The sequence below is a fragment of the Cryptotermes secundus genome, unplaced genomic scaffold (genome assembly GCF_002891405.2).
Source record: "Cryptotermes secundus unplaced genomic scaffold, Csec_1.0 scaffold493, whole genome shotgun sequence".
In the NCBI taxonomy this organism is placed as follows: Eukaryota; Metazoa; Arthropoda; class Insecta; order Blattodea; family Kalotermitidae; genus Cryptotermes; species Cryptotermes secundus.
This window is the reverse complement of record NW_019738879.1, coordinates 31528-54995: the sequence shown is the minus strand read 5'-3', so window position 1 is coordinate 54995 and position 23468 is coordinate 31528. Positions and strand designations below refer to the sequence as shown.

General features: G+C 37.4%; 2 protein-coding genes across 7 annotated transcripts in view; one reads left to right on the top strand and one right to left on the bottom strand.

The window, feature by feature from the left end:
- Positions 1 to 13: 13 nt before the first annotated feature.
- LOC111871191 (dual specificity mitogen-activated protein kinase kinase 6) lies at positions 14 to 6122 on the top strand. The gene is made up of 8 exons (XM_023864099.2): positions 14 to 87; positions 424 to 697; positions 802 to 862; positions 1366 to 1531; positions 1767 to 2003; positions 3133 to 3312; positions 3755 to 3972; positions 4225 to 6122. Exons 2-8 carry the CDS (start codon positions 691 to 693, stop codon positions 4364 to 4366), a joined length of 1011 nt encoding a protein of 336 aa, XP_023719867.1. The 5' UTR covers positions 14 to 87; positions 424 to 690; the 3' UTR covers positions 4367 to 6122.
- A 2409-nt stretch (positions 6123 to 8531) lies between these two features.
- The window catches only part of LOC111871188 (transmembrane protein 94), a 45229-nt gene continuing 30292 nt past the window's right edge, over positions 8532 to 23468 (bottom strand). For all 6 annotated transcript variants that reach the window (XM_023864093.2, XM_023864094.2, XM_033754139.1 and 3 more), the window contains 7 exons: positions 21720 to 21928; positions 19860 to 20034; positions 18686 to 18931; positions 13994 to 14246; positions 12138 to 12231; positions 9651 to 9812; positions 8532 to 8749 (listed from right to left, as the gene is read on the bottom strand). In XM_023864093.2, the coding sequence (XP_023719861.1) occupies positions 8677 to 8749; positions 9651 to 9812; positions 12138 to 12231; positions 13994 to 14246; positions 18686 to 18931; positions 19860 to 20034; positions 21720 to 21928 (1212 nt within the window). In that variant the 3' untranslated portion in view covers positions 8532 to 8676. The remainder of the gene's footprint in view (positions 8750 to 9650; positions 9813 to 12137; positions 12232 to 13993; positions 14247 to 18685; positions 18932 to 19859; positions 20035 to 21719; positions 21929 to 23468) is intronic.

The following is a 23468-nucleotide window of genomic DNA, read 5'->3' as shown; positions in this document are numbered from 1 at the left end:
TATATTGGCCACCATGCGAGGGTGTCCGAAACGGTCCGAAACATCTGACTTACTAAAACCGTACATAAAAGGAGGTATATCGTGCAGGTTTGTTGAAAGATTTTGTGATTACTAGCCAAGGGTTTGAGATTGACCAAAGAGTTTTGTACCATATATTTTATTTGTCGTCTCGAATCCATTATGGTTATTCAAAGGCAGCACAAATTTTTGTTTATATCTCTTTCATATGAATCGTTAGTACTGAATTGGTGATGTTAATAATCACCTTCAAGTATTTTAAGCACGGAGGTCTTAGTGAACTTCTTCTGTCTTTAATGAGACTGTGTGAATTGTCTCTGCAGGAAATTGTAGTTCTGTTTATTTACTTATGTAATATGCAGATACTGATAGTTTTTAAACAAAAATAACGTTTAACTCTTTCAGGTTATTATGTTTTGATCTTCATATTTTGGAACGTTAGGCCCAGGCCTCAGAGGAACCAAAACATTTACTTTCACGCTGGTAGTCCATATTTTATATAAAGCTGCCAGTGAAGTATTTATGTTCGTCATGACATGGACAACCACTTTATGATTGTATATAGTATAGTCCATCTATTATATCTTGACAGCAGAGGTAAATACCAGCCAAACGTTGAGAATAGCACTTGAAGTACCTGTTGTATTCAAGTCTCTCAAGAGGGGCTGTATAATGGCAGGTAAGATAATGGCATACTTACATTTATAGAGCATTGATTTTTGAGCTTTGGAAATATTTTAAGTTTCTGTGTTCACTATTTATGTTGGATATATGTTTTCAAAGGTCAAAACCCAAGGAAGAAGGGAGGGTTAAAGCTGAAAGTGCCTGCAGACATTCCACCAGTGTAAGTTAATTTTTATGTTTCCTGTTATGAAATATTTCATGGCATAAGATATAACAAAATTAAATTTTGGTCTCTTTATGTGGGCCAGAAATAGAATCAAGAAACATTAGTTTCTATTATTGATGTTTGGGCAGTTAAAGCTTTACAGTCAAAACAGCTGGCCTTATGTAAACTCTGTTACTACGTGTCTTTGATGGGATGCCCATGAATTGACATTCAAAGTTGAGAAATTTTTTTGTGAGCCAATGTAGCAGTGCATAAACTCTTATTTAAATATGACCACATTGCTTTTTGATGACTTATGTAGAGGCATTCTTGATTAAAATAAGTCATAAGGATTTAGATAAATGAAATCAATATATCAAAGGACACGTTGACGTCCTGATGATTGACTCATAAAATACTTGACTAGTTAAATTATGAATAGTATAGGAATCACATGATTATTTCTAAAATATACACTAGTCAGGTTGTTTGTCTGTAAATCTGATGTCATTTTACAGCACACCCCCACGGAACCTGGACAAACGTACAACAATTACAATTGGAGAGAGAACTTTTGAGGTTGAGGCAGATGACCTGGAAAAAATTTGTGATCTTGGGCGAGGAGCTTATGGCATAGTTGAGAAGATGCGACATATACCAAGTGGAACTATCATGGCTGTTAAGGTAACACTTGAAAGAATTTGTTGCTGAACTCAAATTTTGGTTTGTACTGGAGAGTTTGACAATGAAACCTTTATTAGTGCATCTAAAATTGTTAATTTATTACATTCACATTTTATCTTAGTCTAATATTATGATTTCTTAATAGAGTTTAAACTTGAAATGATACTTTTGAAACAGGCCAGAGAGAGTTTTGCGAGTGAGTGAGTTTTTTTGTAGCTGTGTGTTAATATTATAGAGGATAGCAGCAACTGTAAATACCCAAGAGCAAAAGCGCCTGTTGATGGACTTAGACATCTCCATGCGGTCATCTGACTGCCCCTATACAGTACAATTTTATGGAGCATTGTTTCGTGAAGGAGATGTCTGGATATGTATGGAGGTCATGGATACAAGTCTTGACAAATTCTATACAAAGGTGTGTCACCATGGACGCCAGATACCTGAAGACATTCTTGGAAAAGTTGCCTTTGCTGTGAGTTTTCCTCTATTTCAGTATACCTAGATGCATGTTCATAGTCTGAATACTCATGTTTATAAACGCATATTAAATAACTGTGAAGCTGCAGCTGTCAGAGTGAGGGCCTGTCGAGACACTGATGTAAGAATATTACAACAGTGGACTTCAAGGAGATTTAGTTCTCCATATGGCATAATGTTAAATCATTTATATGAAACTCTACTTACTCTTCTTAAAATAAGATGCAGCACAATAAAACTGTTGGTATTACAAGGAAAGTCTCGATTCCCTTCCACAGTTTTCAAGAAAGTTAATACTGTTACCATGACGCAAACAAATATGAGTACACAGAAGTTTCACTGGATATAGTATGAATTATTTTTTACATGTTATGCAACTTTACAATTGCTGGGATTTTTTTTTGGGTGGGATCTTATAAGGGATAGCTGTATGGTATGGTTCTTCCTCAAAGAAACTCCGTGGTTGTAGTCTGCAAGTGAACTGTACTGAGTGACCACTGCTTGTCGGCAAAGTTAGTGCCAACTTTAGTGGATAGAGAGTGTTGCGTGGTCAGCGCAACAAATCCCAACAGGTGTTAATTTCGGTTTTTTAGACCAGAGCCACTACTTTTCCATTCAAGTACCTCCTCAGTTAACCTATTCCAGTCCCACTACTTCTCAGAAAAATACGGTAGGGCTGGGAATCGAACCCGGGACCTCTAGACCACAGAGGTGGTCACTGGTTCTTCTTAAGAGAAGTAAAATATAATTCACCTTCAAGCAGCCCGTTGTTGCATCTGGTGCATACTGCTTTGGCTTGCCATATTTCCTTTGTGCTCCAGACAACACATTGGGACTCTTTCTTTTCAGGGAGTTTTGTGAGTCTTGTAACAACCATCTGACCCTGGTAATAGAAACTAAAGATTCAGGATCACAGAAACCACAATCTGCCACTTTGAATTATTCTGAGCACTTACATTTTGTTTATATTCTAAAATTACCTTTTAAACATGAACCCCATAATAAACGTAATAAAAGCCGTCTTAACAGCTATGAGTGAACTACTGTAAGTTATTTTCAGATCTGTAATATTTGTGGATACTCTTGAAATTGCCAATTGTAACAATAATTTGTTTATTTTTTAGGTTGTCAGTGCATTGCATTACCTATATTCAAATCTGCGCGTTATCCACCGAGATGTTAAACCTTCCAACATCCTCATTAATAGGAAAGGAGAGGTTAAGATGTGTGATTTTGGTATATCTGGGTACTTAGTTGACTCAGTAGCAAAAACAATAGATGCTGGTTGCAAGCCATACATGGCTGTAAGTATAGCACAGTATTTCTTGCAGTATATTTACCGACAATGTAGGACTATTTGTAACTGAAAACAGGTTTAAAAAATCTGAAGTTTTAAATTTTTAGCAGTATTACTGATCCCAAAATTTCCCTAATTATGAGATGTGTCAGATTTAATCTGACCTTTTAAAGGGAGTGATATGATAACAAATAACAGTAGGGAAAATGTATTTTAGTAGGTTATTTTATGAATCTTTGAATTAAGACTCTTTTATTTCATTAGTAACCGAATATTAAAAGTCTTCTTATACTTTGTAAATTTTTAAATTAAATTGGGGAAGGATTTAAATAGAAATATTAGTAATTATATGGACACTGTAAAAGAATTCAGTTATTAAAGGCTTCTAAAGTATAAACAAATCAAGTACAATATAAAAGGTAGTAATAACACTTGCTTCTTTCATACAGCCAGAACGAATAGATCCTTCAGGTAATCCTTCACAGTATGATATCAGGTCAGATGTGTGGAGTCTGGGCATCTCATTAGTAGAACTGGCAACATTGAGGTTTCCATATAACATTTGGGGGACACCATTTGAGCAGCTAAAACAGGTTGTCAAAGATGACCCACCTAGACTTCCACCTGATGACTTTTCATCAGATTTTGAAGATTTCATCAGCAAGTGGTAAGTAGAGAGGTCAGAAAGCATTACTCAGTAATTACATAATTAATTAATTAATATCAGGACTTGACAGATTCTGACACAGTCAAAGTTTGAAGTAATTCTAAGAAAATTGACTCATAGAGTTGTTTTATATTTATATTAATTCAGAAAATGTGACTTCCAATTAATGATTTCTTTTTTATTTGCTACAAGTGTTTGTAAAATCATGTAACTCATATATTCATTCTGGTTGCTTATATGTTTGCATTGCAGCCTGCAGAAAGATTATATGGAACGTCCTAATTATGATCAACTGCTCTTGCACCCATTTATCCAAATTCATCAGGAGCGAACTACTGATGTCTCAAAGTTTGTAAGTGAAATCCTTGATCTGTCTGATGAAGAGAGGATATAGTTTAGTTTATATACCTTTCTTCCTGAAGCAATTTTTTTTTAGTCATGAAGAGAAGAAAAATGTTATACAAACATTCAGTGATATTTACAGAAAGTTTGCCTTATGCTGCTACTGTTGTCAACTGTATGAACTGAATTGGTGTTCTAAGAAATCGTATTAAGTCTCTGTTTAATGTGTGAAGATGGGAACATGATGAAAGTTATGAAATTGTATAGTGGTTAGAACACAAATAAGCTTCTCATCTCACAGATTGTGCCTAGTTTTCACTCATTTTATTTCAGATTTATGGATACAAAGCTGTGATGGGGAATATTTCTCTTACTTTGTATTCCAATCTACTAATCTGTTCATTGCTTACTTATCATCGCCATTATCGGTATGTGAAGAATAGTTGATATGTAATTAAATAATTTAATGATTAATAAAAATACATGCACACTAAAAAGTTAGAAGTGTAATGCGAAATTTCCAAGCAAACATTTCAAATACATTATCATCTTTATCAAATGTAAAAAATATATCCATCTTAGTATTTGTTTCTGTGGACCATTATGCTGGAATATTCTATAGTGGTCCCTACCTTATCTGCTTCTGCAGGTGTGTTTACAAATGGTCATACATCAATTTAAACACAAACTTGTAAGGACAAATACTATTTTACTAATATAAAATGTTCCTGCCCTTATGAACACACTTTTGTGATATATATACAGGAACTCCCATTTGATGTTCCTTGATCTAAGGTTTGCTTCATTCGGCTTCAGTCTTCAAAAGTCACTAATCTGTGTCATAATAAGATTTTTATGAATTTAATGTTCAAAATCTATTGTATTGAAATTTTTACAAAAAAAAAAAAAAAAGGTTTCCAGAGGTTGGTGTACATTCACCAAGCAGAATTTTTAAAAGAAGAAAGAATAGATCAGTACTACAAAATTGAGATAAACATGTTAGAAAAGTATTATTTCTAATAAAAATAATGATAAGATTATTGCCAGCAAACTGAAATGGTACATTAATATCATTTCATAATACTGCATGCAAAGGGCATTTACATCCAAACATATAAATAATTTATTACATGGGTCAATTATACTAAATCATTTTTGAACTTCTGCTACCAACTGAAGTAAGGACTTCAGCACTATGGGGAGAGTAAAGGTTAATCTCCACACATTCCTATCATTGGCATTAGGTGGAAGTTCAGTGGTCACCTTATGCTCTAACCGCTTTGTCCCCAGAAGAAGAAAAAAAAAAGCATTTACTATCCACTGGATGAAAGGCTGGATAGGATACAAAGCCAGCTGGGACAAGAGGCAAAGAGAAAAATCACTGCCCTATCAAAGATCAAACTTGGTAATCCAGCACACAGTGACTTTACTAAGCTATTCGAGCCCAATTTAAGAAATGGATGATCAATCAAATGAACAAGTTCAAGACAGAATTGACAAGTGACAAACCAAAGCCCCAATTACAGAAAACATTGGATCTCTAAGAAACAGGTTGTGGTTAAGTGAAATGGACCTGCTAGCATGCATGTGATAATCAGTTTCCAGGTTCCTAATACTCGAATCTCAACAGTTTACATGTTTATGGATTTTTAATATATCAGATTTACAAATATGTATGGGTTTATGTATGGTAAGATTTTTAGTCTACTATTGATATAAATATTATATTAGAGGTCACCTCCAACCTCTTACTTTTTATTTCATATTTCAAATCCAGATGAGGTCATTGGATTTTTTTCAGTTGGCCTAATCCTTCCAGCCACACTAGGCCCTGGGGTTTACTCAGCCTCTTAACAAAAATGAGTACCAGGAATTAATTAAATAATTTTCTTGGGGAGTAAAGCGCAGCCGGCGTGTAAGGCTGACAACCTTATCGCCATCTTTGAGCTGATTGTCTAGATAATGTGGGACCCTCGTCTCACAACCCTATGGGCCTTCACGGCCTGGTACAGGGATAGCTTTACTTTACTTTTTTTTTTACTTATCAGTAATGACAACATAGGAGGTAGCTGCATGAACTTCTGAGGTAACAGTGATATCAGCCCCAATTAATGTAGGATCCTACTTAGATGCAGGATCTTGGGCTAACCCTGTAGACCTGTATTTGGGATGTGCTCACTTTGAATGGGTAGGACATCAGCTATCTGAAGTTTTCATAGTTCTCCTCAGTCTCACTATGCAAATACCAGGACTACCTCAATCAGGCTATGAATATTTCCTTCTAAAATCATTTTCAATTCATCAGTCATCCTACCATTCAGTGCTATACAGTCTACATACTGTTAAGGAAAAAAAAAGGTCCACAAAGTATGTGGGTGGTAATCTTAAAAAGCTATGCAAATTTTATTAACATTGTTCTCTTTGTAGAATTTAAAACATAGCAGCTGGATTAAATACACATTCAGCCTTCAGTGTGACAGAAATAACTAACGAAGCAATGGAGACAGGGACTTGTAAGTTTTGTATGGAGATCATAAACATACTTACATGTTGCACATGAACTATTATTTATAAGTCAAGAACCAAAAACACAGCAATGTGTGAATCTCTGTTCTTATGTCTGACAAATTTAATGTACATGAAATCTGTACATATACATTTTTTTCAAACAAAAAAGGGTGTTATCAGTAATATATTTACAACTGCAAACACTAAAAATTTGACTTGACCACAGTTCAGTCATATAGCCATCTGCACACAAGTCTAGCACTGTATGCCATGAGATAAACTGAATTATGTTGTTGGATCTATATTTAAATTATCTAAATAAGACGTGAAGAAAACCTGTGATTCAGTTAGGAGGGAAATGTTGTATAATACTCTCACAGAGTTTGGAGTAGCCATAAAACTACTTAGGCTGATTCAAATGTGTTCAAACAAAACATGTAGTAAAGTCCGTGTAGGTAAACGCTTATCTAAAATGGTGTAAAACGAGATGCTTTATCACCACTGTTATTCAACTTTGCTTTAGAATATGCCATTAGGGAGGTACAGGAAAACCAGGTGGGACTGAAATTTAAGTGGGACACATAATCTGTTGGGAGTTAACATAGATACCATAAAGAAAAACACAGAGAAAACTAAGTGTACGTTGCTGTCTCATCACCAGAATGCAGGGCAAAATCATGACAGAGAAAACTGCATAATGAGGAGCTTCATAACTTGTACTCTTTGCCAAGTATAATCAGATTCATGATGTGTGTTTGTACCAACCGTCTTACAGTGCACACAATTTCACCTTTCTCTTCACTACATGTTTCAGCACCAATGTGCCATCTTCAGGTGTGGTTTTATTTACGTCAAACCAGAGCAATACAATGCACGCAGTCACAAGGGAAGGACACAATATACACAAGAATATAGGAAGAGTACTCCCATTGGAGAAGATTGACGTAACTTGCGAATTTGAAGTGCGGCGTATAGATGATAAATCTTCAAAAGTTTCAATATATAAATTTTATTATTATATGTGACATATTTACATTTTAATCATTTTATAAAGGAGACATGATGGCATACAGTGCAATGGTTTGACGTAAACAAAACCACACCTGAAGATGGCACATTAGTGCCGAAAGATGTAGTGAAGAGAAAGGTGAAATTGTGTGCACTCTAAGACGGTTGGTAGAAATACACATCATGAATGTGAATCAGTACAACAGGATGCTAAAATATAACAAGTATAATCAGAATGATCAAGTCAAGGAGGATGATATGGTCGGGGCATGTAGCATGAATGGGGGCTGAAGAGAAATGCATGTAGGAAATTGGTGGGAAAGCCAGCAAGAAAAAGACCACTAGGAAGACCAAGATGTAGATGGGTGGATAGGATGAAGTGGTATGGACTGGATTGATCTGGCTTTAGATAGGGACCAATGGAAGGCTCTTGTGAACACAGTAATGAACCTTGGGGTTGCATAGAATGCTGGGAAGTTCTTGAGTATTTGTACAACTAGTGGCTTCTCAAGAATGGTTCAGCTCTGTGAAGTTAGTTAAACAAGATGTGAACATATGATTTGTAGGATTGGAAGCCTTCGGTAAGAAAATATGGTTTGTGAGTTCACATGAAAGGAATCTGCACTGGATGAAATTATTTTTCTTGCTAATTTATAACCAACTGGGAAGTAAATAAGTATGAATGAGAACAAGAACAGAAGTTACTCTGCATGATTTCACATATTTATTCACATCTGTCTAGCCATGTCCTTCAATGTAAAGCCACAAAGTGGGACCCCTGAAACTACACTATCATAACTTAAGAACCACAATTAGCACATGTTTTCATAAGTGTACAGCACCTCCCTAGAATGGCGAGTTCATTCCTAATTTCGTTCCAAACTCCAGGCGGGCTCGTTTCTGGTATCTGACATTTACCCTGAAAACACGTCAGTACAATTTAATTCTGAAATCTAAAATATGTGAGTACAGTTATACATTACAAAATAAGGACAGAAATATGCAGGCACTATTAGGCTCAGAAAAATTAAATATGATGGAATTTCTCACACCGACCTGCATGACATAAAATCAGGAATATAAAATCCCATATTCACATGGTTTTAACGCTTATTAAATTATTTTTTTTTAATTTGCATAGTGGGGGGTGGAGTTCAGCTGGGTTCACTTGGCACGTCGGTCACTGATTGGCCTATTATACTTACCCCGGGTGATTATGATTATGGAGAATTTGGTGGAATGAAGATTGGCAGGGGAAACCGAAATACTTGGAGAAAATCTGCCCCAGGACCACTTTGTTCACCACAAATCCCACTTGACCAGACCCAGGCTCAAACCCGGGATGTCGCGGTGGGAAGCAAGCGACTAACCGCTTGAGCTATGGTGCGGCCTTAACTCTTATTATATCCATTCCCTTATGTTTTTTGTAAGCAACAATTATTTTTCAAACGCTGCCAGATCATGTGCATGTCAGTCAAATTGAGAGTTCTATTTATGTTGGTGAGGCTTGCCCCTTGATAGGCACGGGTTGAATTAAGACAGTAGTGAACTATCAGTTGTGACATGAAACTGGAGACAATATGTATGACAATAGAAGTAGCCACTGACAGTTTTAAAGCCAATCCTCTATGGGTAGAGAATGACAAAGACCGTGCTTGCATGCAGGGGATGTGGCATCATTACATGAAAAGCACTGATAGTGAAATGCCCAAATATCAAAATCGAGAAATACAAATTTTTGTACTTCATATTATAGGGCGGTTCATATAGATTACACCTCTTTATAAATTCCTACTGAATGCAGCTACTTTAAAACTTACTTGATCTCTTCTCGTTTCACCAGTTCATTAATTAAAAAGACAAGCAGCGATGACACCAAACCAAGAGTCAGGACATGCCAGGGAATGTGTCCTATACCGAACTGTGCTGGAGTATTATTATTACTCAGAGAGATCCCAGTATACATGATTTGCAGACTTAACCTGCAGAAGAGAAATTCCATAGTGTAAGCACATACCATAATCGATGAAAAAAATACCTATAAAAACCTTTAATTTCTCTCTTGTTTTATATACAGTGAAATCCCAACTTAAGGTTACTTTGATGAAAAGATACAATTTTACTTTCACCTTACCTTGAGGAGAAGAGATTAGATTGAGAAAAATCTCAAATGGAAGAAATATTTAACAATGAAATGACTGGATTGGGATAACTGAAATTAATCATTAAACGAGTAATCTAAAGAATTCTATGCTGCAGGCTCTAATGCACTGGTAAAGCGATATGACAACTGTATCAATGTTGGTGGAGGATATATCGAGAAATAAATGTTTTTTCCAACTTTGAATATCACATGTTTTGTATGCATTTGTGACCTATTTACTCACTCTTCCTTGTACACAGAAAAAAAGTGGAAACGTTTCTCGTCTGATGTGTGTGTGTATGTGAAAGGTAAAAACTGTTCCTGTGCTTAACAAATTAAGCACTATGCCATGAAGACATATTTGGGGGAGTGTATGTATAGGCCACATTACTTGACCGTGGCACTACTTGGAGGTGAGAGGTCAGCTTCACGCCCCTGCCGCTTTACCCCTGGAGAAATGGCCCCCAATACCCATTGGACAGAAGGCTGCTCTGGATGACATGGAGGAGAGAAAATTCTGGGATTCATACTCTAACCCCTCAGTAGTCCAGTCTGTAGCAAGTTGCTATATCGACTATGCTATTCCCAGCTCCTGTGTATATGTATATAATAAAAATTTAAAAAGGTGAGAAGGGGTTACAGTTGTCCCTATGATTAACTAAGCATCATGCTATGAAGACGTGGGGGAGTGGCCAGTTCATGCTCTGGCTACTTTAGAGCCCCCTCCCCCCCCAAAAAAAAACACTTAAAAGAATGCTGGTTGGACCTTATAGCTGGTCTGTGCACCGTGGAGAAGAGAGAAATCCCTTGTTCTTAACAAGAATTGAATCCTAATTCCTTAGTTGCTCAGCCTACAGCTTAGTCACTGTATCAAGTTCCATTTCCATTATGACTAAAATGTTCTTAACCTCCTGCAAAGTATGTCCTGTCTTAGTATTTTATACCTTATGTAATTTTTGATGAATCAACAGTCTTCGGCTTCCATTGGGGTGAATCTGCTTGTGTAATCCTCTCCCATTCCTTTCTATTTCCAACATCACTTCTAATAACTACAAAGTTGCATGAAAATATAGGGGTGACACACTGGTATGGAAAAACATGAAACTGCCACATGTTGTTCCCCTACATCAGTGGTTCTCAACCTCTGTGAGACCATGTCCTGGTAATTTTTTTTATAAAACGAGGGCCCGGTACCAGGCTGCGGTCTGGTGGTTGAGAAACACTGCCCTACATGAACTACTGGAAGAATATCAAAGAATGTAAAGACCTAAAATATAACACCACCTGAGCATAATATGGCACTGAATTTTATGGTGGTGGCAGAAGGCTTACAACTGCGAGCTGACACAGGACACTTGTGATGTTAGAAGCCTTCTGACAGATAGGAAATGGGATTAAGACACATCTGTAAATCTTTCAGGCCTTATACCTATTTTATCCTATATTTTTTCTTCACAAAGGCAACTATTCCAAATTGTAACTCTAAATGTAAGAACCGTATCCAAATCTTGATGAAGTCAATTTCACTAGTTGTTTAAAGCCAAATTTCTATACTCCATAAGCAGTTTGGTTTTGGTATCATGTTGATCTCTACTCATGTGTGCATGCGCTGAAAATTACTAACACCATAATGATTGAAAACCTTGTTGATATGTAACATTATTTTCAAGTGGTGATGTCTCTATTAGAAGAAATTTTATTCAGTGACAGATAATTGGATTATATAAATGTTAATTTGTAAGCTTGGCTGGTTTCTCCATTATGGAATGCAGGCATTGTAAATATTTCTAAATTGTAAATTTGTTACGACTCAGGTATTAACATTGTTACTATGGTTTGACCTTATGCATTTTGGTGCAAATAAATGCTGACAAAATGTTTCACCACATGCTAAGCATTACGGATGGAACTGTTTTGCCACATATACAGCAGCATGATGTGACAGTGACATATTTCATGAAGCACAACATTTTCTACAATAAAAAAAAAACATTTATTCACATGGAAGAAATATTGCTTTAATGTTAAAATTCCTATAGTCTGGTGAATACTGGGTAACATACAACCGCATGGCACGCTTTTTTCTTCACTAGCAATAATAGGCAACTACTCCAGAGAGTCGTGTACAGAATAAGGCTGCAGGTATAAGAATATTTGTACTCACGTGATAATCACAATTAACAACCAGATCCTGTTGTGATGTGGACTTTTATGCCAGATGGAGTATTCACGTTCCACAAAGCTTATTGATATGGTCACTGGAATGTACAAATATTCTCTTTAACAAATTGCTAAGCAACAACAATACTGATCACGTTCACCACCTCATCAATGAGAGTCCATGAATATGTACACACATTACTCTGCATATTATAGTTCCCAGTTTAGCAAGTGCTTCACCCTCTCTCTCTCTATTTTATATACAATTGCTAACTGTGAATATTATTTTGTATTATCAAATTATGATGTATACTGTCAAATGTTTGTTTTAAATAACTAAATTGTCACATTGTACTGTGTATTATTCTAAAATAACTCAATTATTACTTTATAGTGTCCCAGATCATTACTACAACATAACTCTATCTTTCTATCTTTATTCCTGTTGCTTGCAATTGGAGCATAGGGCATCCGTGAAACACTTCGTTTCACTTCAGTTTCTTATTTTTAGACAGTTTCTAGGGCTCCTTGGATGGGGGATCAGCCCAAAGCAAGGCCACTACCTACACAAACAGAATGAATGCAGATAAACATCCATGCCTTGAGTGGGATATGAACCCACGATCCCAGTGTTCCAATGAGCACAGACATTTCATGCCTTAGACCGCACAGCCACTGTGATTGGCACAGCATAACTAATGAAATAAGGTAGAGCAGATACCTTTCTGAGTAGCTAATAATCACTCAACTAGTGAAAAAATGTCCTGCCTTTTATGGAGCCCAAAGGTTCATTGTACTCTTCAAACCAATACACCACTGGCCCCTATTCTTAGCTGCATGAATCCAGTAATCTGCCCAAGTGCGAGGCCCTATGTAACATTTTGTAATGAGCTGGTTTCTTTACAGCGAGAATTTGTTGGCCTCTGGCCTAACCCCCTAAGCTGGAGGACTGCCCTTCTCAACTTTCCTTGAATGTTTATTTAGTGTATTCACAGCTACCCTCCACATCTGGAGGCCAGCTCCTCAGTCTGCAAGCTGAGAATCCACCAGGCTGTGTTCACAAAGGATTTACTTAACATTACATACATGCATAAAAAAGGTACAGTCCCTCATCATCATCATCATCAGTAATCTGTCAAGATGACAGGTCCACAGTCTCTTTCAAAACAATTCCTCCACTTAATGCGAACAGTCCCTATGCTTAATTAATTAAGCACCATATCATGAAGACATATGGGGGGAATGAAGGTACAGCTCTGCCATTCCTGACTTCAGCATTAGATGATAGTTAATGGGTGTGTCCTCACTGTAGCAAAATTTCATTATGCATACTTACAAAGGACTATCAATGGCTAGTTACAGAGTAAAAAGTAAACAGTAAAAGGATAGCTATCCCTCTAACAGGCTGTGGAGGCCCATAGGGTTGTGAGATGTTGAAGTTCCCACATTTTCTAGACAATCGGCTCATAGATGGCGGCAAGGTTGTCAGCTCTATGCACAGGCAGGCCTTTACCCCCCAGGAAGATTCCTGGTGCTCATTTCTGTAAGAGCTGAGTTGACCCCAGGGCCATAGTGCGGCTGGAAGGATTAGGTGAATTGATATAACGTAATTTCTTTGATATAGTTTCCTCACTGAAAACATTCATTGTATTGCATGTATGGAGTCCTCTGTGAGTCTGCAAATCCTGCTGTGATGCCCATTCTCATCAAACTCAGAAAACTGATACGTATATGTTGTCAGTCCACACACACACGCGCGCACACAAAAGCTTATATTAGGGCTGTATTACTTTGCTGTCAGGACCAAGAATATATAGCAGTAATATAGAGCTATGTACATTTGCACATAATCTGTCTTACCAAAATGGAGCACCAGAAGGACAAGTGCGGCATGTTGTGATGTGAGCAGACTGTACTGATATCTGTCCCAACCTCCCCACCGTTCCAGAGGAACACTGACTGCCGGCATGGGATACACCATGGTGCAAGTTGTGTTTGTAATGATAACAATTTCTCCACACAAGGAGGATAATGTAACGGTGTAAAACAGTAGAACTATGAATATGGTTGGCAGGAACTTGGAACCATAGCACCATAACACAAACACTGAAATCTGTGAACACAGACAATGGTTAATAAAATAAAAATAAAATATCTATATCTATATACAGAGTTTCCCAGGAGGAAAGGTCAATATTCTGGGAGGTCAGAGTATCAGTCATTCTAAGAAAAGAAGTGTACATGTACATGTGTCCTATTCCAGACAGTTTCCGAGATAGAGCTATTTCACTGTACAGTTCCAGAATTGTTAATAAGAAAGAGATATTACATACTGTTTTTAAAACCAGAATTTCTTGTTCAGGTGACAAAGTTGGTACAATTTACCTAGTGTAATACATTTCTGAAAATTCCACTGTCAATATCAATGCACTTTGCAATTCATATAAGGACATGACATGTTATTCATCTGTAGAGGGAAACAGCTCTATCTTGGAAACTGTTCAGAATAGGACATGCATATATACACTTTTTTGCCTAGAATGGCCAATACTATGGCCTCCCAGAAAACTGACATTTCCTCCTGGGACACCCTGTATACACACACAAACACATGTATATATGACATTTTTAATATTACTTGCAAATACAAATATATGTCAAAAATAATTTCATAACTGAATGAGTAGTGTGTAATACTGCATGTTACTGCAATACCAAATTTTGACGTATAGTACTTTATTATGACAAGCAATTTCTTGGAACAGTAAAACCACAGTAGAATGCCGATTATCCAAACTAATTAGTGATAAAGGTGGTTCAAATAATCTCAAGTTCAGATAATTGGATAAATTTTTATCCATGAAAAACTATTACAACACTATTATACTAATAAAAGCTAAAAAAAACTTTTCTAAGAGGTGAAACATGAAAAATTAATGCGATTATAAATTAACATTTTCAGACAGAGAGTCCACTCATGATGTCTGTTTAGCAGATGTGCTCCTTGATTGCACTGATTTGGTTAACTGGCAATTTGGATAAACAGCGCTGTACTGTAGAACATTCAGATTCTTAGACTGTTTAATAACATCCTCAACTGCAATGATTAGTATATACGTGGTAGAGTCATTAAGTTCGTGGAATGTGGTTTTATTTCATCGTATTACAAGGTATTCACATACACTTATGCAGATCCACATCGGCCCTCAAAATAGTTGCCATTGGTCACTATGCAAGTCTGCCAATGTCGATAGAGCTGCCAAAAACATTGCTGAACATACTGGCAGGAAAATTGGCTCTGCGGCCATTCCATGAACTTATTGGCTGTGGTAGTATAACAAGAATCTGATGGTGACATGTTCAGGTATGCAAGCAGGCAAGGCTGTACCAGATTATGTTGTCATATTTCAAGATTCTAACCCGTAAGTTTGTTTCACAGTAACAAAAACAATATACAGTATTACTTTTGAAGATCACTGTCTTTTGGGATGTGACATCATGTAGTCTGGTAGAAGTTTACCTACTTTTCAGAGGAATATGATACTTCCATCTTCAGGTCTACTCTGAAGGTGGAGACAGCATGTTCCTCTGAAAAGTAGGGAAACTTCTTTAAGATGATGGTAATCTTCAATGTCACTGCATGAGAACATCAAATCTCATACAATATTGCTTCTAAACAATTCTGACCAATTATTTTATAGGTTTACACTTCTTGCGTCCCTCCCATCATAAAGAAGTAAACAAATCAAGAAAATGCCATAAAACATGCATAAAACAATTTGTAATTAAGTCCTACAAAACTTAACAGCAATCGAAGTAACTAACTTTATTAATGGGGTGGTACTTGCAAGACTCCCCTTTCAGAAGTGACACTAATGACAACACAGGGTTTTTGATACTTTGGTTCTGGGGCAAGGTCAAAGTTTATTTCAGTCCTGTCAGAAATGACTTCAAATAAATAATAAAGGAGTTAATTTTGTGGTAGTTCTTTTGTGTGCTTCCTGCATCAGACATTATTAGGAAAGACTCTTGCATGAAATTAACTTGTGCAGTCTATTTAACTTTACTTTTTCTTACTAGTACCCATAGTTTCTTTTTCAGTGTACAGAGATTTCAGTACTGTATGAGCACCATTTTACCAAAACAGCAGAATTTACTTAAGTCTTATGTGTTAACAACACAGGTTAGACTACAAACTATTCCAGCAATAAATTTAACACTGATGAAATCTCATTTCATTATGATAAGTTAAATTCATTTCCAGATAAAATATTCTAAATTGAAGAGCAGTTACAATTTTTATGTTAGGGTATAGATTCAAGAGAAAGGCAGGAGTCCTTGACAAGTGGCAACCTTGACTGATCTATTTTTGACTCTGTACTGCATTTCTACAAGTTTTCTCATGTGTGTGGCAGATTCTTATAACCAGCACACCTTATTCCCTATACATTATTGGTACAATGGAGTTTACTGTAAATCATGACTTATACAAAGTGACCACAGGAAAGAATGGAGCTCCTTCTAATTTCCTGTGAGTTCAAATTGTTTACATTTCTTTGAATCTTTATTCTCAACACTTATTATAAATTTACTTTATCTCTGATACCAGTGGTATTCAATACAAATCTAATGAGGGTGACACATTTCAAGTGCCACAAGTCATGCTGCAACTTATAACCAACTGCCAATAGAGCAAACATTATGCCCATATTCCCCATTGTTTCCATTTTACCTAGATGATGAAATTTCAATTGGAAATGCAACAGGAACTACAAATTTATAATATAAAGAACATTCTAGTTTAATATTTACTCTTTATAGAAAAGAGCTTGATTTTGTGCAGTCAGAATTTAATTCTATGCAGCTGATAAGAGCTTATCTGTTACTGAGTTTATTGTTAAAAGTAATCTCTCAGAGTTAGTTAGTTAGTTAGTTAGTTATTGGAGAGGGTGGGTTACCCCATGCACCGCGACCAGTTTGATCTATTGTGCTTCCCTCTATGATATTCTACCAGTCTCTATAACCTACCGATATTGATGCAACCATCAGTCCCGACCGAGCCAGCGAGTTATCAACTGGCTTGGCGGTATCTATAATGCTTCCCCCATCTATCAGAGGCATTAGAGACTACTGTTGGGCGGGAAACGTCCTTGAATTTGGCTCAGTGACCTCCTTTGGAGATATGAGATTCTTTTACGTGCCATAAAGCTACGACACGGGACACACGGCTTAAAGTCCCTTCCGGAGGACTTGTTCCCTGAATTTTTCCGCCCTTAAAAATTCGACGACCTCCACCAGGTTTGAACCCGCGTACCACGAGTCATGAGGTGGGAACGTTACCTCTAGACTACGGAGGCCGCTATCTCTCAGAGTTAAGCCACCAATTCTCGAAAAATGACATAACTACTTTAGCAAAAGATACCAGAGAACACTGACAACTCCTAGACAAGAATTCTACTTGAAAATCCTTTATCCCTCATACAAAATAAGTTTATTCTGAACTGTATTACACTGCTTAACTCAAGGGCTATGCAAAGGAACAGGCTGGCCAAACAGAGAGTATCACCATTGTATACAAATGCAATTAACAGTACGGTCTGTGTCCACATCTAGGTATCAAGCTATAAAGAGATGGGGAGTGAAAATAAAACTCCATGTATTCTTAATGTTACGAGTAACACCAGATGGAGGTGAATGCTTAGCATTACACTCTAGCCACTTTACACCTATGAAAAGAGATGTTGGCACCTGCTGGATAGAAGGCTGGGTGGGCCACAGAACCAGTCTGGATCAGGTGGCAAAAACAAATATCCCTACTTCTGCCAGAAACTTAACCCTAGCCATCCAGCCCATAGTCAGGCATTTTACCAACTGAAAAAGTCCAAGAGAGAGTCATCCCAAGGACCATCGCAACACATTATCATCATAATATGAAACATAAATGAAAGAAATTAAAGTCAGATTCAACATTAATAAATCAGTAGCCATCACGACATGGACCGTTAACAGATCCACAACTTCAGAAGACGCAGTAGAACAGCAAGAACTCCAAAAGTGAAAAAGTGCAATCTATAATAAAATTGAACTTTAATTCATGAACATTTAATCAATAATATAATTAAACTAGTTAAAGTGAACTTGACGCAGTGATGACCGTAAGTAGGAAGTGACTGAATACAAGTGAAAGTGAAAGCATAACTAGTGATCTGAATTGAAATTTGATTCACAAATTTTAAATTTTAACTTTTGACATTTAGAATAATATTTTAACTTGTGTTTTGTGAGAGGAGCTTGCTATATTATTGAGCATGGGCCTGAATAAGATACAGGATCGAATAAGTGAGAAGACGAATGTGATTGCGTGTAATTATACAGCTGTGTTCTTACACCTGAGGATGATCTCTTGAGGTCGAAACATGTAGTGTAATAATAATAAAAATATGTTGTGTGGTCGGTAAAATTGACTCTAATATTGATTAAATACACAACAGGATGCAAGAAACAATTAAAGTAATAAATACATTACACATATACATCACAAATGTGACTTGCCTGCGCATCAACAACACACTGATTCTTGCCAGTTGCACGCTGCATGACTTGTGGGTCTGTTGGGTTGGTAACCAAAGAAAGTGAGAGAAGAGGGACAACCAGGCATACCAACCACAGCACAGATCCTGTCTTGAGGAGAGGTGGCAGCATGAGGAGGATCCCAAGCACCTGTACTGCACTCACTGTTACACCACAGCACACCCAGAATTGTACACAATTCCAAACACACTGCATGTAATGGCGGGACTGTAATACAACATATAAACATACTGTAATCTAGTAAACTTGGGGGAAATGAAGTCCTGGGAAGAACTCGTGATGCTTTCAGTCTGTATTGTGAGGCTACCAAAACTATAAACTAATAAATGTGTGTAGGCCTCACTCATATAAATTCAAATTACATTAAATTTGACCTATATAACCTCAAAGTTTGATGCCACTATTGTTCTATCTGTTACTGCAGAAAAAATGTTTCATACAAAATTCGTAGGCATACAATGAAACCACCATTTATGGTTTCTTTGGGGAACATTGGATTTGAAATCTAAACTGAATATCTTAAATTGAGAAAACTGAATGTTGAGATTCTTGACATGGGATAACTTACGCTGCACATGGGCCGTGCCACAGCTCAAGTGGTTAGTTGCTGGCTTCCCAATGCAGCGGCCTGGGTTCGATCACGGGGTCTGATCAAGTGGGATTTGTGGTGGACAAAGTGGAGCTGGGGCAGGTTTTCTCCGAGTACTTCAGTGTCCCCTGCCAATCTTCATTTCACCAATTGCTCCACAATCACCCTCACCTATTTCCATTGTTATAGCTCAACAATACCTCAAGGGTGTTGCTTGTTTATTCTTTGTTGCAGGAACCTGTTTACCGAGTTGTTGCCTAGCTCTGCCATTCCAGCTTTCAGGTGTCATGTCACAGTGATTTATATAATATTATGGTTTATTACAAACTACTGCTGCAGCATTTCACTCAGACAAAAATATAGAGAAGAAAGACAGAAGAATTCGAGATATATCCAGCATGAAAATGGATAATAATATTTCTACCTGCTTCATGATAGCTTCTTGCATGGCTTATTGTTTTACCCTGAAGATGGAGGTGAAATATTGGCTGACTTTCAATAGAGTATTGTATCCCAGAATTTAGAACTCTTCAAAGCACAACTCACCTCCATGATGAGGTGGAAAATTGAAATAGGGTCCTCCCTCCGAAAACTGATGGAGCAAGCAATGGAGTTAAGACTGCGACTCAATTCGACAGGTGACGGACCTTGATCAGGGGTAGTCTCTTTGAACACAGCAATCTTCTGGCACACTTGAGGATACAATGGTTCTACTGCTAAGCTGTAAAGGGAGACATGACATAACCCATACCAAAGAACAACTGAACATTAGATATTCAAGACATTTTATACAGAAATATTCATGTATAAAACATACATTTTAATTTTGGAAAACTGAAAAAGGTTAATAAACTCTCTCAGCACTGTTTATAATGATAATGAGACAACGGTGCTGAAGGAGACAACCCAAAGTGACATATACAGTGGAACACTGACTGTAGGTAACACAATTACAATAACTAATAAAGCAATAAGGACAGTAAAGACACTCATGTAAGTTACAAATTATTATTTTTTTCTGCTGACCTGTACTAATCTAGAATTACTTTTGAAAGAGTGAATCCCTTAAACATTTAGTAGTCAACTCTTTGGGCAGCAAGGCATCAGCCTACTTGGATCAACACAAAAAAAAAAATTGGAACATTTGTCAACAGCAAATAAAGAAGGAATTCTTTACTAACCCTATCAAACAAATCCTTCACGAGTGTCATGAAATACAAGAGCATAATAGTGTGACGTGCTGCGCTATGGAGGACACCCTCCCCGCCAGCGGTGACATGCCGAGCGGAGCTGAAGTGAGCCAAGTCCAAGCATGCTGCTCGCTATGCAAAGCGAGTAAACAGCGGTACCCATTACGTAACATGGGACGCCGCAGTTTCTACATAGCCGTAAAGAACTCCCAACAGCGTTGCTAGGCTATCGGCAAACACGGCAACTAGGCAACAAGGAAGCGAGATGTTTCCCGTTGTCTGGCTGAGGGTTTATAAGGGAACTACACAGCCTATGAAGTCAGTTCTCAAGGCAGCAGCCGATGAAGCGAGTTGGAATCTAGCCAGTTACGAGTTACGAGTTACGAGTTAGCCAGAGAGTCGGTCACCAGTTAATTGCAGCCAAGTGGTTGTAACACTGCAAATAGCAGAAGTTGTGAATCTGTAGATTGTGTGATTGTAAGAGCGAATGTGAAATAAAATTCGCTATATCCAATAAGGCGTGAAGTTATTTCTCGCGTATACACGCAACACGTGACAATATCTTCAGAATTTTTGATCATCAAGAATTCTATCTCCTATTGAATCATTTTACCTAAGTGTATGAATAACTTATACTGTAAGGGCCGACATGCTTTTATGCCATCTGAATTCTCCTGATGATGTACAGCAGATAGGCACATCAACCATGTGTTCCACTGGACTAATTCTTTTACACATTCAACAGGCAAAGTAAAATTTAAATGTCAGATATGAGTAAGACTCTGACCACTGACTGACCAATTACAACATACATGCTACCGTTAGTATAAACTGGAATTTTAGAAAGCACATGAAGAGAATCAGTATCAGTTTATTTGCACAACTAGCTTTCAACTGATGAAATGAAAGGATGTGTGCATTTCATGCAGAATATCACAATTATCCCTGTTACATGTGGATTTACAGTTAGACACCCATTTAAGATTGCTTTTTGTAGCAGTGGATTCAAACATGTAACTGAGGAAAATCTTAAGTGGAGATAATTTAACAGTGAGTCTAATTAGTTACTTTGAACTCTTGAAACTGAACGTTAAATGCAGGAAAACCTCAAATCAAGGAACATTAAACAAAATTCCAGTGTATGTAACAGTTGTGCTATATTTTATAACTCTCTACATAAGGTTACATAAACATGAGTCTTTCTGATATTACATACCTTGCATCTGCTTGTAGAAAAATGGGCATGTTGTCTGCATTGGCAGAGGAACCAATGACACAGACCACTTCTCCATACTCCTGCATAATGTGGAGCATTTCCCGGGTCGCTGAAGGTGTACAATCAGTGAACAGTGACACTAAGAGTGGAACGTTGTCTATCTGCTCTAGATGGGGACGTATCTTGTCAATCCCTCGAGGCAGCTTTGCCTGAAACCACCATCTTCATAACTGCCAAATGTCCGAATCTTAGATGTTAACTGAAGAAGATGAGTAATACTTTCTTATGTATGCCTAATTTTGTGACAGTCTTTTTTTACATTAAAGGAAGAGCATACCCTTTCTGACAGTAACATTTTATCTGAATTATATAGTGAAGATCTTAAAACAGGGGAAAGGCAAAATGGGGAAAACTGATGTTTGCAATGGGTAATGCCAACTTATTCGTTACAGAACTTCCTCACAAATATATTTTCTCCATAACAAACTTGTATGTAATGCAGCTGATGGTAGACCTCACTAATCTAAAACCTAACTCCAGGGTTCATCAGTGAACAGCAACAAATCTTCAGGAAACAAGATCAGAAAGATGTATAACGAAGAGTATCCATTGACGTTCTTTCAACTCAGACTGAATTTTATAACGAAAAAAGAATTCTTTATCCCGATGTGGTCATTGGATTTGTTTCAATTGACCTAATCCTTCCAGCCGCACTATGGTCCTGGGGTCGACTCAGCTTCTAACAGAAATGAGTACCAGGAATCTTCCTGGGGAGTAAAGTGTGGCCGACACGTAGGGCTGACAACCTTACCGCCATCTATGAGCCGACTATCTAGAAAATGTGGGAACCTCAACATCTCACAACCCTAAGGCCTCCACGGCCTGTTAGAAGGATACCTTTACTTTTACATTTTACTCTGTAACCAGCCAAAGACAGCCTCTGTGGTCTAGTGATCAGAGTTGCTGGCTACAGATCCAGAGGTCCCGGGTTTGATTCCCAGTGCTACCAGATTTTCTGAGAAGCAGTGGGTCTGGAATGGGGTTCACTCAGCCTCATGAGGATAATTGAGGAGCTATTTCAAGGAAATAGTGGTTCTGGTCTAGAAAACCGATATTAATGGTCATACAACAGCCTCTATCCTCGAAAACTGGCACTAATTTCGTTGACAAGTGGCAGTCACTCAGTTGGTATAGTTCGCTTGCAGGCTAAAAGCCATGGAGTTTCAGTAACCAGCAAATGCTGGGTCAGAGAAGAAGCCTTGAAGTTAATGAGCAGGGATGTCATAATGTACTGCCTGGTCAGGGCTGATGCGTATCCCAGGGGGTGATGATGGGTGTGGAGCAGTAATGGAATGCTGACTAGCAACAGAAAACCAAGAAACTATAAATTAAAAAAAAACACACACACACATATACGTGTACACAAAAGGATAGGAAAGAAAACAAAGGACATGCTCCACTGCCACTTTACCACACAGATCTCACTTGACGTCACCTGGGACTAAAACCACTGCTCTGTGGTACAAAGCCAGCACCTAACTACCTGTCCTACAGTCTTGGAAGTATGGCCATCATACAAAAACAAACCAATAATATATTACATGCTCATTCAGGTCTATAACTAAGTAACTAACCAACCAACCAACCAAATGACTGAACAACTCACCAACTAAAGCATAGCTTATATTTTTCTTTTAGGACAGAAAAACAGTGAAAAAGAAATAAGAAAAACACTTTCATAAAACTAGT

Coding starts and splice junctions, on each gene's coding strand:
- LOC111871191 (XM_023864099.2), top strand. Junction 863..1,365: donor CCTGCAGACATTCCACCAGT/GTAAGTTAATTT, acceptor GTCATTTTACAG/CACACCCCCACGGAACCTGG. Junction 1,532..1,766: donor GAACTATCATGGCTGTTAAG/GTAACACTTGAA, acceptor TTAATATTATAG/AGGATAGCAGCAACTGTAAA.